This window comes from Diabrotica undecimpunctata, chromosome 7 (genome assembly GCF_040954645.1).
Source record: "Diabrotica undecimpunctata isolate CICGRU chromosome 7, icDiaUnde3, whole genome shotgun sequence".
NCBI classification, from domain to species: domain Eukaryota; kingdom Metazoa; phylum Arthropoda; class Insecta; order Coleoptera; family Chrysomelidae; genus Diabrotica; species Diabrotica undecimpunctata.
Genome location: NC_092809.1, coordinates 90,615,862 through 90,633,512, shown reverse-complemented (window position 1 = coordinate 90,633,512; position 17,651 = coordinate 90,615,862). Strand labels below are relative to the sequence as shown.

Genomic DNA, 17,651 nt, shown 5'->3' with positions numbered 1-17,651 from the left:
TTTTAATGGTTACCATCTAAAAACCACATTGCTATGGTTTTTGTTTATTTTCTCATTATCAAGACCTAAACGGGAAATAAGTTTTGAGTATATTTTAGCGAATTTCGGTAACCACATGATTTTAATTTATTTTATCTTAATTAATCTTAATAAACTTGAAAGCGACAACATTTTTGAATGGAGAAAGAAAAGACCTTTCAAACGATATATCACAAGCCTATACTTCCTATTTTAAAAAATTGGGGGTAGTACCTGTCATTCTAAGGGGTAGGAGTTGCATTTTCACGTTAAAGAATGTCAAGTTATAATTTAAATTTGACGTGTTTCGGGATTTTTTATAAATATGTACAGTAACCTAAATAATGAATTTATTCCATTTGGCTTTTACACACTGTATAATGATAATTTACTTTATTCTGCATCAATTATTAGTAAGTAAAGTAATTAAAAATTATTATATTTTTTGAAAAACATGAAAATTTGAGACCTTATAAAGAGAATCAGACCAAAGAAAAATTTTAAGAATTGACAAACTATTTGAAAATAACCTTTGTTCTCTCTATTTCTTTAGAATTTGCGTAGTTTTTTTACAATATTGAAATGAATGAAAAAGTCGCTTTTTTTTTTTCTTAAATGTCATAACGCACTAAAAGTTTCGATAACCAGGAGATAATATATCTTTTGTATTGACTTTCATCAGATATTCCAGCTAAAAAATAGCGTCCAGTAATTTTTCGATTTTTTAGACACATTTTATAAATTTAATTTAATTTAATTATTTATTTCTTTGAATTAAAAAAACAAAAAACTAGAGTTATTTCTTGATGTAGATAAGTGATTAAATTGATTTATACAGTTGTATAATTGTTGTATTCTTATTTATTTAATATAAAGCTGTATCCCTAACTTATGCCTCGCAGTTTATGTAAAAATTGGTGACAACTAAATAATGGGACAGTACGAAGTAACTGCTAAAAACCAAATACTATTAAGAGAAGTAGGCGCGAAAACAATGCAGCCGGACACTCCAAAAAAACGTCAAACTATATTCTACAGTTAATTTCTTGTCAAATTGAGTGAATTAAATGCATTACAGATTTCAATACAATGGTGAGTGGTATCTCTACAACTTCAAAAATTCGTGAGTTGGTGATTAAAAATATTATTGCCGTAATAAAATAAACCGTTAAGTGGCGGATAAACTTAATAAGCATTATGGGAAAATAAGAAGTATCTTAGATAAAAAAAATAAATGCCCTAGTCCTCCAAAACTATAAGAAATACTCTAAGACAAGTTACAGCTAAATAGAATTGCGAAACTGGATTAAATGTATCAAAGAAATGCTATCGCAGGTGGACACATATATCTTTATTAAAGTTTTAAAAGTTTGAATTACAGGTAAAACCACTATTAACAGCAAAACAAAAGCAAGCCAGGCTCATGTGAGCAAAATCTAAACTTTCCGGTAGACGATTGATCCCGAATATTTTAAGCATAAGGTTTTTCATAAGGACTGTTTGAAACATACCGTGAACATTCCTAAAGGAGTGATAATTTGATATTGTATGGCGGTTTCAGGTTTAGGATATTAAATGTGTGAGAACTATATTTTTCAGCATAACGGAGAGGCCTGTGATACGGCCAAAACTACAAAAAAAGTAGTTTGGAAACCACAAATAAATGTCCTTTCTTGGCCTTCTAACAGTCCTAACCTAAATTTCATTAAAATAGTATGGCATAAAATGAAACAAACACTAAGGAACAACCCATTACGAACATAACACGAACTTAAAGCCAAAAATAAAGCAGATTTAGAATAAATTTACCCCTGAACAGTGCAAATCCTTGTCGAGTCAATATCTAAGCGAATTAGAGCGATCATAAAGTCTAAATGCGATGCTACACCGTTTTAAAAATAAATTTTCATCTATGTCCCAATATTTAGTTGCCAACAAAATAAACATTTTTTTATTATTAAGTTCTGCTAGAGTAAGTATATTTTGTTTTGTGGTGCTGATTGAACTTATATTATTAGTAATTAACTCATTACATAGTTTTAAACATATTAGGAAAATATTGTGATTCATCTGAATTATGCATGTATTTTAGTTTTCCCAATATATAGTTGTTAGGGCTCATATACAATATAAATCACATGTTCAGAAACTGCTATATGAAGAATTCCACAGAAAATATCCACTTTTTTATACTAAAAACATCGATTTTGAAATTTGGAGGCACACTCTTGGGACCATTTTTTTTTTGTTCTTTAGTACTTAAAACTGAAGACCCGCTCGTTTTATTTAAAAAGGGTACAGTTGGTGTCCGGTGTGAGATTTAGAAATAAATTCAGCAGGGATTGCTAAATAAAAAAAGACTTTTGAAAAGTATTGTTCGTCGGGAACAGCCGCGTAGTTCGGTAGTGTTCTTTGTAAAAAAAACATTTAAAAATACGTGTGTGCCTGGCCAAAGATGCAGCTAGTAGAACTTTCAGTAAAACAGTTGCGTGAGTAACTGGAAGAACGCGATGAAGACTGCAGCGGGTCCAAGAAAATCCTCCAAGAACGACTGAAGAATGTTCTTAATAAGAATGAAGATGACCCAGAGACATTCCATTTTCAATCGTCTCAAATTATTAAAGAAGTAGGTAGACAAAACGACGAGAAACTTGAAAATGTTTTTAGAAGATTCGACGAGAAATTTGAAAATGTTTCTCAAATGATGGAAGAAACTTCTAGAAAGAACAATGAGAAATTTGAAGAAGTTTCTAAAACATTCGATAAAGTAGAAGACAAGATCAAACAGTTAGAGAGCATGATAACTAATACAAAAGTGCTACCATCAGTTAATATAGTAGCCTTAGATCTGGTAGTGAAAGAAGAATCACCGAGAGGCGAAACGACACATCATATGAGATTCAAATTGCCACCATTTGATAAAAAGTCTTCTTGGTCCATATACCTTAGACAATTTAAAGCTATTGCGACAGCCAATCATTGGACAGAACAAGAAAAGTCTGTTTCCTTGACTAGCTGCTTTACGAGGTGATGCTGCAGATATCCTAAGATCGATTCCTAAGGGTCAAGAAAAATGTTACCAGACCTTGTTCACTTGACTAGATAAACGTTACGGAGATGTCCATCTACAACAAGTCTACAAGGCGCAACTAAGAAGTAGAATTCAACGAGCAAGTGAAAATTTGCAAGAGTTTGAAGCAGATGTTGCTCGTATAGTGCTGTTAGCTTATTCAGAGGCACCAGACAACATTTTGGAAGACATTGCTGTAGATACCTTCATCAATGGATTGAGAGACAGTGAACTACAGAAAGCTTTACGACTAGCAAGACCGAAAGTTTTAGATGAAGCGCTCGCCATTGCCTTGGAACACGAGACAGCTAGTCGAGCTTCACGGTACTATCGAGTACGAACCTCTGAAGAGAGCGACGAACAAAACGATAAACGTCTAGAAAATCGTACGGAAAGTAGTTCGTAACATGATGTCGAAGAGACGCAAAACCAGATGTTGGAATAGTGGCGACGTAGGTCACATTCGCCGTAAATTGCAAGAAAATAATACAACAGTCAGAAAGCTAGAACAAATCGAACACAGGGCTGGAAAAAGTCACTTAAATGACTGGCTGATGCTGAGTCAAGACCTGAGTCAAGACGGCCATACAGTGCAAATTGTAATCACTGTTTTAAATTAGAAGAACGACTTTGCCCCGCGAGACGAACCACCGTCATTAATGATCAATGGCAGCCTCAACAGCTACAAGAGGCTCAAGCAGATGATCCATGTATAAAAAGAGTATTGGATTGAATGCGTCGAAGTGAAAGACCTTCTTGGCAAGACATTAGTGCATGTAGTCCAGAAGTCAAGTATTACTGGAGCCAATGGAATTGCCTAGTGCTAAAAGATGATCTTCTGTATAGAACCTTTGAGAACGATGATGGTACAGAAGTTGATTGTACCTAAAAGTAAAGTGTCAGAAGTATTGCGTCAGTTGCATGACGGTGCATCAGGGGGACACTTTGATATTAGAACGGTTTTGTTCGAGAACGGTTCTATTGTGTGAACTGTAAGATGATGTAAGAAGATGGTGCCGGAAATGTGAAATTGTGCAACCAGTAATGGTCCAGTTGGTAAAATAACTTCAGACACAAATGATGGAAATAAATATATCCTGGTAGCCATGGATTATTTTATGAAATGGACTGAGGCCTATGCGATACCAAATCAAGAAGCTGCTACCGTTGCAGAGGTACTTGTTAAATAATTCTTTAGCAGATTTGGTGTTCCCTTGGAGATCCACTCCAACCAAGGGCGAAACTTCGAGTCAACCCTTTTCCAAAACGTTTGTAAATTGATTGGTGTCAATAAGACCAGAATGACACCCCTGCATCCTCAATCAGATGGAATGGTCGAGAGAATGAACCGAACGATGGGTAAACACCTGTCCAAAGTTGTATCAGATCATCAAAGAGATTGGGACCAGCACATTCATTTCTTCCTAATGGCCTGCCGCTCGGTCGTGAATAAAACTACAGGCCGGACTCCAACCTGCCTGATGTTAGGTCGTAAAGTTCGTTTGCCCTGCGACCTAGAGTTTGGCTGCAGACCTTCCGAAGAACATGTTGCAAGCGAAGATTATGTCGACCATCTGAAGTTAAGATTGAATAACATTCATAAACTTGCCCGACAACACATCCAGTTACCTAGTGACAGAATGAAAGATCAATATGATTCTCGATGCAAGAATGAAAGCTATGAAGTAGGTGATCTTGTTTGGCTTTATAATCCACAATATCGTCGAGCCTTGTCTTCTAAACTGCAAAGACAATGGGAAGGTCCGTATGAAATTAAAAAGAGAATAAATGACGTAATACATCGAATTAAGAAGTTGCCGAAAGGTAAACCAAAAGTAGTTCACATAAATCGTCTTGCACCGTATGCTGGCTCAAATGAAATAGAAGAAGCACGAACCCTTCAACATGAGATCAAAGATGACCGACGACCAAGCTTTAATGAATTTATGTCAAATTAAGCAGAGAGAAAGAGTGCTTGATTCGGCGTGACGACAGAAGTTCAACAGGATCTTTTTAGTGTTCCGTATAACTTATCTCTAGCCCACTGTGTTGCCCAAGATCTTAAGATGACTAAAATCTCATCCGTATTTTATAAGAAGTTCGGTCGTTTGGACAAGTTAAAAAACCAGCAGCCTAAAGTTGGAAGGGTATTGAGATTAGAAGATGGTCCTTGGTCTTAGGGTCACGATGGCCAGGAGGTCATATACAGACAGGGCAAGCTACGAAGATATATGGCGTGCTCTAACTGATTTGAAGAAAATCGTGTGCAATTATGACATCAAGAATTTCGCCTTACAAAAGATAGGCCATGCACTAGAAAATCTGGATTGGAAGATTATCAGAAGCATGCTTGAAGTGATCTTCCGAGAAACTGGCGTACGAATTACTGTATGTTGTATTAACCCGAAGAGATCGTGTCCTTCAAAGTCTGTAGACTGTTATTTCTTCTTGAAGGGTTCATGCAGAGAGTTCCATACACGGTTCATGCAGAGAGTTCCATACACGGCGGTACATTCAGATCCCGTTGTTGCAGCAAAACAACTCCAAGAAAACTTAAAGAAAGTCTAGAAATGGGTTAAAAAGTAGAAGATAAAACTCAATAAATCTAAATCAAGCCACATGGTATTCACTAAATGCCGTAGTGATTCACCTGAAATATTACTCGACAATGCTCCCCTTCCAACGGTAGATACTGTAAAGTATTTAGGCTTACATATGGACAAGAGACTCACCTGGAAAACACATATATGGAAAAAAAGAAAATAATTTGGTAACACATATAGAAAATATTATTGGTTACTTGAAAAAAAGTCCCAGTTGTCGTTGCGAAACAAACTACTAGCGCGTACAATGCCATAACGAAGCCAATTTGGACGTATGGAATAGAAATGTGGGGCACTGCGTCAAAATCCAACCTAGCAATCATGGACTGATTTCAAAACAAGTTATTACGAGCAATAACTGATACGCCATGGTTTGTAAGGTTACTACAAGACCTACAAGTGCCAACTGTGAGTGAAATGATAGTATATACCACATAGTGATAAATGTTTACAACGATTAGAGAACCATCCAAATATGTTGGACAATAGTCAAAAAACGAGACGCCTGAAGCAATTACTATTAGATTTACCATTCTTCAGTTAATAACCGATAGTTGTAATATTCATGTAGAGTAAATATTTATTGAAATATTTCTCTTCGCGCCAATGATATGTGAACAAATATGTTTATGGTTTCTTTTTGACTGATTGCACAGTAAACGGACAAGAAATATATTTACATCAATTATCTCTAGCAATTCTCTAATTAAGTATACATTATCTTTTATTAAATCTGAATTTAATACATTCATTTAATAATAATAAAACTTGTGATATTGTCTCTTTAGCTCAAAAGTTGATTTTTATGTGAACTATTAACAGTACAAAAAACTTTAATAAGTTTTGAAAATTAATCCCCAAATTTGTGATTGTTTATTCAAAAAATATTTAGCCTAATTTGAATTAAAATAATCTTAAGGTCCTTGTGGCATGCCGCTATGTTTGATTTTTTTATGTCATTGTATCCTATTAGATAAATCTTGTCATATAATAACTTACACGTCACGATTGGCCGGATAGTGGCAAAGATACGTGTCTAAAGCCGCTCTATAAGCGGCTATAAGTTTAGGCACTATAAGCATAAGGTTTTTTGACAATTTACCCTCTAACCGTAACCCTTTATTATTTACTTCGTGAGCTACCTTTTTCCAATGACCCCTTATACCTCACGACCACCAGCAGTTCTCGAGCTAAACAACACAACGTCAGCGTGGAAGTGAAGTGGGGTAGCCCAACTTCTACTACAATTTAAACAAATTAAACTCCACTTCTATTGTTCGTCGAAAACTTTCTTTTAAATCTTTGTCTTGACTTCAACTATAAGAATCAATAAATTAAAAATATAAGTAGTGTATAGGAAGCGTTGTATTAAGTTATTATGTATATATTATATATATATATATATATATATATATATATATATATATATATATATATATATATATAGAGAGAGAGAGAGAAAAGAAATTTAATCTTTGCAGATTAGTTAAATAGTAAACTCTTAAATATTGGGGAAATCTGCAAGAAAGACTCTAATGTGTATCAATTGTTTCGCCGAACGTTTTCGCCAAAGAGAATTAATTTGGCTTCTTCAGGGCTGAAAGAGAATAAATTATAATTAGCTACCATATATTATCTATTAAAACATTATTGATCTTACCGTAACTTAGAATTGTAGAATTAGAATATTAAAAAACTTAGCTAGTAACATAGTGGTGTTTTTTGTTATTATGTGCAAAAAAAGTTTTTTGTAAGGTTTGAAATGTATGGTAGCTTTGAACTTGACACGTAAAGGCTTATCCAAGGTTAATCGAAAAACCCAATGTAACTACATTTGAAAGGAGGTAATTCTTTGAATTGTCGGCAATAACTAAATTTTTGATTTTTAGATAGTTTAAAAGTGAGGTTCTGTTTTAGCCAGAACGCAAGCGCTGACAACTTCATTGTTCTTATGAATCTTTATGTCGTTAAGGTTCATTGGTAAAAAACGAATGAATTTAAATCCCAGTATAGGGAAATATTATTTTGATTTACTTTATTTAATTATATTATATTGTTCACTTGGCAACACGGTAACCAAAACGTAAACAAATATTTTATTTGTCGTCTGCAATAAACTCAATTTCTGAGAGTTGTAACGGGAAATAAATTATTGAAAATATCCAGTGAACAATATAAGACATTAAGTGAAGGAGAGTGCTAAAAAAAAAAAACTTTAAAATCGGTGAAATTACATCCGAAAACACCAAGGCCCTATAAAAAGTAAGATCGCTGTAATTGATAAGCCTAATTAACATCAAAGCATAGAAACGAAACTCTGACCTTTGAAATTGCGACGTTGCCGTTGTGAGTAGACTTTCGGGGTAGACACAGAAAAATAACAACGGTTAATAAACATAAAATAAATACGGTAAACGCTGTCTTCTCTGAACTGTTGAGGTGGAAGACAGTGTTTGGCGCCGGAAAATGGAAAAATATATGAAAAATTTAGACAGTGATGATACACTTTCAGAAGGAGGGGCAAAAAGGAAGGACAGATATAAAGACAGCGAGGAAGAAGATAACATTTTCAGAAAGAGCAAGAAGTTTTCGAGAACACCAACAAAAACTCCAGAGAAAAAAAATGAGGCAACAAAAATTGATCAATTACTAATAATGGTGAGCCACCTCACCGATGATATTAAGGAAATAAAAAGAAATCAACAAGAATGCAAGGAAACGATAGAAAAGCTCATAATGGAAAACAGAGAGCTGAGAAAAGAAAATTCAGAACTAAAACAAGAAAATATAGAGATCAAGGAGGAACTCAGGGAAATAACAAAAAACATGGAAGTTATGGAAAAACACCGACGAATAAATAACATAGTTATGTACGGCCTAAAGATAGACACATATGAGCAAGCAAGGTTAAAAGGAACAATCAATAATTTCATCAAACAACATATAGGAGTAGAGGTTAAAATAAGGAATGCTCACAAGTTAGGCGAAAAAACATGCCTAATTGAATTGGAAAACCAGGAAGAAAAAAGAAAAATAATGGAAAAAAAGCACAAGTTAAAAGAAATTAAAGAGTACAAAATATATATCAACGAAGATGCAACCACAAAAGAACGAGAAATACAGAAAACAATTAGAAACATTGCTCAAGAAGAAAGAAATAAAGGAAATGAAGTCAAGATTGGAGTAAAAAAAATATGGGTGAATAACAGCGAATGGAAGTGGAATGACAAAGAAGGCGCAATATGTAAAAAAACATCAAAAAACTAGCAACTAAATGTACTACTGGAATAAAGTTGACGAAACAAGCACAGAACAAGGTTAGCGATAATACGAAAAAAGGAAAAAAGAGGAAAAAAATGATAACGGGACCAAAACACAAGAAAACATTACGAAAAGAACACTTACTTTTGGGAACATGGAATGTAAGAGGCACATATGGAGAAGGCAAACTTAAACACTTAGCGAGAGAAATCGAAAAGTTCCATTTTGACATAGTAGCTTTACAGGAGACGAAACAACTGGGAAATGATATATTAGAAATAGAAGATACAATGTTTTTTAACAGCGGTGGAAAGAATCGAACGTTAGGCACATGTTTTATGATAAGAAAAGAGCTAAAAGAAGCACTAGTAGAGTTTAAACCAGTATCAGACCGCATATGTAGTATCAGGTTCAAGGGAAAATACCAAAAAATCACCCTCATAAATATTCACGCGCCTTCAGAAGAAAAAGATAATGATGTCAAAGAATGTTTCTACAATGAATTAAACAGAACAATCGAAAATATACCCAGATATGATATGAAAATTATTCTAGGCGACGCAAATGCCAAAATAGGGAAGGAAGAAGTATTTAGACCGACAATAGGAAAATATAGTAAACACAATGAAACTAATGAGAACGGACAATTCCTGATAGATTTCGCAAGAGAAAAAAATATGATCATAATGAGCACATATTTCGAACGAAAAGAAATACACAAGGAAACTTGGATATCGCCAGATAGAAAGACTAAAAACCAAATAGACCACGTGCTCATCGAAAAAGAAGAACAGCAATGTATAAAGAAGATAAGAACATACAGAGGACCAGACGCCGACTCAGATCATTACATGGTGGGCATCAAAATTAAGCAACTGATACCAGAAAACAAAAACAAAATAAAAAAAAAGAAATGTATACATAACCCAATTCGATTAGCAACAAAGAAAGAGCAAGACATATACGAGGAAACAATGGAAAGAGAACTAAAAAAGATACAAATAGAAGAGCAAACTGAGAACAAATGGGAAAACATAAAGCAAATAATGAACAAAGCAGCAAAAGAATGTAACAAACAAGAGAATAAAAAGAGGAAAGACTGGTTCGACATAGAGTGCCAAAAAGAAATAGAAATAAGAAAATCATTAAGGATTGAAATGATCACGAAAGAAACAACAGAGACAAAGAATAGATATAGGGAGCAAAGACAAAAAGTAAAGAGAGTGCTGAGAGAAAAGAAGAGAAAACACATAGAAAATAAGCTAAAAGAAAAAGAAGAGAATTACAGAAATAAAAAAATAAAAAACCTATATCAAGGTGCTAGAAATGAAAAAAAAGGTTTCCAACAAAAACCCATATTCGTCAAAAACAAAGCAGGAAATAATATAAGCGGGGAAACAGAAATTGCCGAAAGATGGAAAGAGTATTTTGATGAATTACTAAATGGCAATAATAAGTCAAACCAAAGAGAATACGTGGAAACAGAAGCAAGAATCGAACACTTAGAAGACATAGAAGATAATCCACCCAGCAAAGAACAAATCGAGGAAATCATAAAAAATCTGAAAAACAACAAATCCCCTGGAAGCGATAACATAACAGCAGAGATGATGAAATATGGTGGAAAACTGCTAAATAATTGGATATACAAGATCATAAAGGAGATATGGATAAAAGAACGAATACCCGAAGATTGGAAGGAAGCCATTATTTGCCCATTACACAAAAAAGGAGACAAAACAGAATGCAGTAATTACAGAGGAGTAGCGTTACTAAATACCGTATATAAAATCCTATCAAAATCCATAAAAGATAAGCTAGAAAAAGAAGTTGAAAATATAATAGGCGAATACCAATGCGGATTTAGACGAGGGAGAAGCACAACGGACCAAGTATTCATAATCAGAGAATTACAAGCAGAAAGCTATGAACACAACTTACCAACGATAGCGCTATTCATCGACTTCCAGCAAGCATACGATAGAATAAAAAGGAAGGAATTAAAAGAGACCCTTGAGGAACTGGGAGTTAGCAGAAAGTTGCGTAACATGATACATCTTACTTTAGAGAATACAGAAAACAGAGTCAAAGTAAACAATCATGTATCGGACAAATTTATAGTAAACGAAGGAGATTAAGGCAGGGCGATCCTTTGTCATCATTACTCTTCAATTTATGCCTAGAAAAAATAATGCGAGAAGCGAAAATCAATAGAGAAGGACTCCTATATCATAAAAGACACCAAGTTTTGGCATTTGCGGATGATATAGTGTTGCTGGCAAGAGGAAAAAAAGAGCTACAGGAGATAGTACAGAGAATAGTAAAAACAGCAAAGAAAATGGGACTTTACATAAATGAAACTAAAACAAAATGTATGCAGTGGACAGATGATCAGTTCAGGGATGGACAAAAGTTTAAAGTAGAAGTAGAAGAAAGATTATCATACGAATTCGAAATGGTAGAAAGATTTACATACCTAGGTACAATAATATCACGCAAACCTAACATTAAAGAAGAAATACAAGCTAGAATAATGGCAGGCAATAGAAGTGTACATGCTCTTAGTGGAATGTTGAAAAGCAAGTTTTTATCAAGAAAGGCAAAAATACAGTTATACAAAACAACTATACAACCAATAGTAACGTACTGCAGTGAGACATGGACAATGACAAAAAATGAACAAAATTTACTGGAGATATGGGAAAGGAAAATCCTGAGGAAGATATATGGAGGAATAATAAGGGACGGTTTATGGATAAGAAGATCAAATGATGAGTTAAAGAAATTATATAATCAACCTAACATAATAGGAGTCATAAAGGCACAGAGACTAAGATGGCGACGTCACCTAGAAAGGATGCCGAACACGAGGACTTCAAAAAGGGTAATGAACTACACTATAACTTTAAAAAAGAGAAAAGGAAGGCCAAAAAATAGATGGAATCAGGAGGTAGAAAAAGATATGGAAGAAATTGGACTACAAGGCCAGAAAAGAAAAATGAATAACAAGAAGGAATGGAGAAAAATCACATATCGAGCCAGAGAAGATCTCAGTACATAAAGAAAAGCGAAAATGAAGAAAGAACAAACTTTTTAAGCCATGGGCCTCTAAGGCCTTTAGTGCTATTGTATATATATATATATATTGTTCATGTATTATATATATATATATATATATATATATATATATATATATATATATATATATATATATATATATATCCTAAATCCATTTACCCTAAGGTGTCGGGTGTAATGTCTTTAGTTAGTTGCATGAAGTACAATTTTTCTCCATTGCTTCTTATTATTTGCTTGGTTTCTTGCTTGTTCTTTGCTGATTCTTCGTGTCTCTAGGATTGAGATTACATTATCATCCCATGTCTTCATTGGCCTGCCCCTTGGTCTCTTGGTTTGTCTTCTGGCTTCCCATACTTTTTTAATTAGTCTTTCTTGATTCATTCTAACCATCTCTATACCATCTCAGATAAGCCTCTTCAATTTTCTTAATAATCGGTAGGACCTTAAGATGTTCTCTGACTGCCTCATCTAATCCTGTCTAACCTGGTTATACCCATTATTCTTCTAAGAAACTTCATTTCTATGCTCTGTATTTTCGATTTCAATTTATCAGTAAGCGTCCAACTTTCACTAGCAAAAGTTAAAATCGGCACAAACACCGTCTTGTATATGGTCACTTTGGCTTTTTGGGATACTTCATTTTTCGACAAAAACGTACTTTTAATTGCGTGGTACATCCGAGCAGCACTTTCTATTCTGGAACTTATTTCAGTTTCTTCAGTTCCTCTGTTCTCTAGTATAAGTATCAACTTGTTCAAGTGTATTTCCGTGAAGTGTTATCTTCGTTTATTTTCTATTTTTTCCACATACCTACCACTACTTTCGTCTTCTTATTATTTATCCTCAAATTTCGTTTATTTAGTGCAGCGTTCCATACTTGTAAATTTTGATTGGGTGCTTCTTCATTTATCCTAAATATCACTAGATCGTCTGCGTATGCATACTCTGAGATCCACGCTGCTTCTAGATTTCTATGTCCGGCATATAATTTCAATGTTTCTGCTCTAGTTTCTTTAATTATGTCATCCAAGACAATGTTAAACAGTATGGGGCCTAGGACTCCTCCTTGACGTAGACTCGACTTCTTGTAAAAGACGTTTTTCTAGTATTCTCTCATATACTTTGGATGGGATGCTCAGTAGTGTTATTCCTCTGTAGTTACTACATTTGCGTCTGTCTTCCTTTTTGAAAATGTGTAGAATAACTCCCACTTCACAATCTTCTAGTATTTGGCTCTCACTCCATGCCCTATTTTACATACTTTTGTTAGCAGTTCAATGCCCTTGTCGCCCATGTTTTAAATCATTTCTGTTGTGATTTTATCAAATCCAGCCGCCTTACCTTTCTTAAGCCCTGAGGCTTAATATTTAAACTATTAAACTGGCTCTATTAATGATGCTAGACACATTTATCAAATTTCATAGGATTCTTTAAGACTTATACTATCTCAGAAGTTAAACGCATATTCCGTTTACATCGAAATTACTTACAAAATAAACGTTTGAAAAAGGAGTATCTTTTTTACTAATAAACAATTGTAATAACTTCTATATTTTTCAAACTACGCTACAGAGTTGTACATAAAACCATTGGATAGCTGGTAAAAAACTCTCATTTAAAAAAGCTTTCTATGACCAATAGGAACGAAGTTAGGGACTATTTTTTAAAAAATCATATCTCACCGTAAAAACTTACTTTTTTCTTTAATTTGGCTGGATTAGTCTGTCGCAGTATATATATAAATCAACATATATTTTTTTCATTTTGTATCAATGATGTAATAATACTTATATATTTTATAAATTAAATTTCAGGTGTCAGAATGAAAACTATGTCATCATTATTAATACTGCAACAGACTATTCCGGCCCAATTTAAAAAAGTAAGTATTTACGGTGAATTTCAAATGGACTCAATTTTTCCGAGGTTTCCCATATTTCCCAACCAGTGAAAACTATGTAGTTATTCATATTTCGACGAGCTACCCCAGATTAAAAAAAAAAGTTTCTAGCTGCAATAGAAGCCGAGATAATGTAAATTTTTCGTACGTGTTTCAATTTGAAGTTATATATATTTAGGGATTCTACAGTATTCACTGCCTTCCCTCGCTCAACCGTTTCCATCTCTCTCTGTTGTTCCATTCTCCATCGTTTAGTCCTCTCTTACTCATGGCGTCGTCTACTTCGTTCCTCCAGGATTTTCGGCGTCGTCCTCTTTTCCTCCTTCCTATGGGGCTCCTTTATCCATCTGCTGTCGCTAGTTCTTCTTACATGTCCATACCACTTTAGTCTTTTTTGTTCTATATATGTTAGTATGCCTGTTTCTTTTTGAAGTTCCGATCTCGAAAAAAAAAAAAATGGAGCTGAAACAATTATCTCCTCTACCTTTCTGTGTCGATCTTTCGAAAGTACTTTCGTTTCGAAGGGCCGTAAGTTTCGAAAAATTGGATGAATTTTATAGCTATAAGTTTCAATATAAAGTTTAGATTTTCATTCAAATTTTGTGCAAATTTCACTCCTTAATGTTTATAAACAATGAAGATATGATTTTTTAAAAAATAGTCCCTAACTTCGTTCCTATTGGCCATAGAAGATTTTTTTAATGTGAGTTTTTTACCAGCTATCCAATGTTTGTACGTACAAGTCTGTAGCTTAACAAATATATAAGTTATTACAATTGTTTATAAGTAAAAAACATACCCCTTTTTCAAACGTTTATTTTGTAAATAATTTCGATGAAAATGCAATATGCATTTAACTTCTGAGATAGTTTAAGTCTTAAAGAATCCTATGAAATTTGCTAAATGTGTCTAGCATCATTTAGTTTAAATATTTAGCCTCAGGGATAAACAAATTAAATAACTTTTAAACTAGTTGACCAATCGGGGGGAAATTTCGCACAAATTTTAAATACGGTAATTCCTCGATGTTCAAATGTGTTAATAACATTTTATTTTGTTAATAAAAAAATTAATAAATTTTATTAATTATTATATATTATTAATTTAAAAATTTAGTGCAAAAAACTGCCTTTTTGCCAATATCGCCGTAAATTATTTATGAATTTTAATTTAAACAACCGGAAAATAAAAATATTCTTGATATAAAAAAATGATATAAATTTTGTTTATGTAAAATATAAGGGAAAAAACATAAACAAAAAATTAAATTGTGACCATAAATTATTGTTTAAAAAAAAACGCAAGGTAAAAATACGAATACTTTTTCATCTAATCGTCATCTAGTAACTCCCATCTGTCTTAAACGCTTCATATATCTGCGAAAAATTTTTCGACCTTTTTTAACCAGACTGGGCTAATAATGTAAATTTATTAGACGACAATTGTAGAATCTCATCTTCTGTTTAAACATACTATAAAAATTAAATGACTCAATTACAAAATGTGTCTAATGAATATTGTTCTGAAGCTATTTTCTTGTGGCATTTTAAATTAATTACTATTTAAATGGGAATAAGCCACAATTATTTTGAGAACGATTTCCGAAGTGGAAATTGAAACGTCAATAAACGTATTTTAACCTTTAATTGTGGCCTATTCCCATTTAAATAGTAATTAGTGTCTAATGAATATTATCATCAACTCGAAAAACATTATAGAAATTGTAATTACGCTGAATCTAAGTCTATATTATGTTATTTTTAACCAAACTAATAGTACATACAAAGAGGAATAATTTCTCTTAGTACTTTAGAATTATTTTCTAAACGTTTGTATAATTTTTTATAGTAATATAAATAAGTTAAATATGATTTTACCTCTACTAAAACACTAATATTAAGAAAAAAAAGTTTTAAAACCAAATACTCACTGCGATTTCGGCTATTAATTGTTCTTTAGGCAACTTATATTTACAAACAACTTGTATTGAGTATTTTTTTAAAAGTTCAACACAAGTAGCATCTACTGCATCTGCTACTAAAACAGTTTTTATATCCATTTTCGACGACTATTTAAATGCGCTGACTCTACTTGTAGAAACAACTGTCTTGATATACTAATATACTATTGATATACGCACTTACGCGTTGCCTCAGTTGTGTCGATGAAAGTGTTGTTTCAATGTCAATTGTCCGTTGATAAAAGTTTAACCGATGAACTCTCCCCACTGTCCTAATATACTTGCTACTTGGATACAGTGATCTTTGCTTGATTTGGTGACTTAATGATATTTATTTCTATATTCAGGGTCGGCCTACCAAATGAATATTGTTCTGAAGCTATTTTCTTGTGGCATCTTCATGCAATTACTATTTTTATTAGAATAAGCAACAAATTAATTTCTACCAAATGAATTATCGAAACTGATGTTTATAAAATTTATGGATAAGACTGTATTTCCTAACTCTTTTTAGTTACGTGTTTTACGGATAGGTACAGATTAGATGATAAAACCAACGACATACTCAAGAGAGATCGAAGCCAATACAGCAGAAAGAAAAAAAATAAGTAATATATATATATATATATATATATATATATATATATATATATATATATATATATATATATATATATAAGCTTATAAGCTTAATATAAGCATTTTTAAACTAAATTTAAACGTCCTCGAAAACGTTGGCGAATTGATCAATACTATAATTTCCATATGCTTCTGTCTGTGGGTTCCTATTACATTCCAGTACTGTTGCTTCCCAACGTCTTGCACAATTATCTTATCGAATCCGATAATTTCCGTTATTCTTTCGTTTTGCACTCTCTCTCGCCTGGATATTTTACATGATTTTCGCCAAACATCTAAATATATAGTAGTGAGTCGTTTTTAGTCATATTCTGTCCATCTGGAGATTTCTGCATCATAGTATGATACTTTTTATACCAGTGCCACTATATACTATTCCACCTGTTAACTGCTCTTCTTCCTTACGATGTTTTTTTCTTAATCGCCTGCCTGTCTTTTTCTTGTTTGTCTGGAAATATCTCAGGCAAAATGATAAAATCTGGATCTGAAAAGTTGACGGGGATAACACACCTGTTTTATAAGTGTATTATCACGCAAAAGATATCAGACGAGTGGAAAATATTATTTTTAACTCATCATTTCTAACTAATCATATCACTAACTAATCATTTCTAATTATAACTATGGGGGAATTGCAGTAATGTTAACGTTCAGCAGATTCTACGAAGTTGTTAAGATTTAATTGAAAAAAAAAATATAAAAGTATATATAAGCAACAAGAAGCCGATGAACAAAGTGGGTTTCGAGCAGGACGTTCGTGTGTAGATCATTTATTTACATTAAAGAAAATAATAGAGAAAAAAGTGAACACCGGAACATACACCTAACCATAGATGTAAACATAGTATATGACAGTGTTCCAATAGCAAAACTATGGTGAAAATAGAAAGAACATTATCATCATTATAATCATCATCATCCAGTCTTCATTTATCACGTTCACTACTGGACATAGGCCTCCCTTAAACTCCTCCATTCTTTGCGATTTTGTGCTCTTTGTTGTCAATTTTTGATGATACGCCTAATGTCATCAGCCCAACTGTAGGTGGTCTTCCTCTACTACGTTTGTCTGTATTGAGAAATTATAAAGTTCTGGAACAAAAATGGAGATTTGATGAACAA

The 17,651-nt window shown here is 33.1% G+C and overlaps 1 protein-coding gene across 1 annotated transcript in view; it reads right to left on the bottom strand.

Moving 5' to 3' along the window:
- The window catches only part of LOC140445567 (D-3-phosphoglycerate dehydrogenase), a 90,017-nt gene extending 73,862 nt beyond the window's left edge, over positions 1 to 16,155 (bottom strand). The window contains exon 1 of the mRNA XM_072537688.1: positions 15,861 to 16,155. Within this exon, the coding sequence (XP_072393789.1) occupies positions 15,861 to 15,989 (129 nt within the window). The 5' untranslated portion in view covers positions 15,990 to 16,155. The remainder of the gene's footprint in view (positions 1 to 15,860) is intronic.
- Positions 16,156 to 17,651: the final 1,496 nt, after the last annotated feature.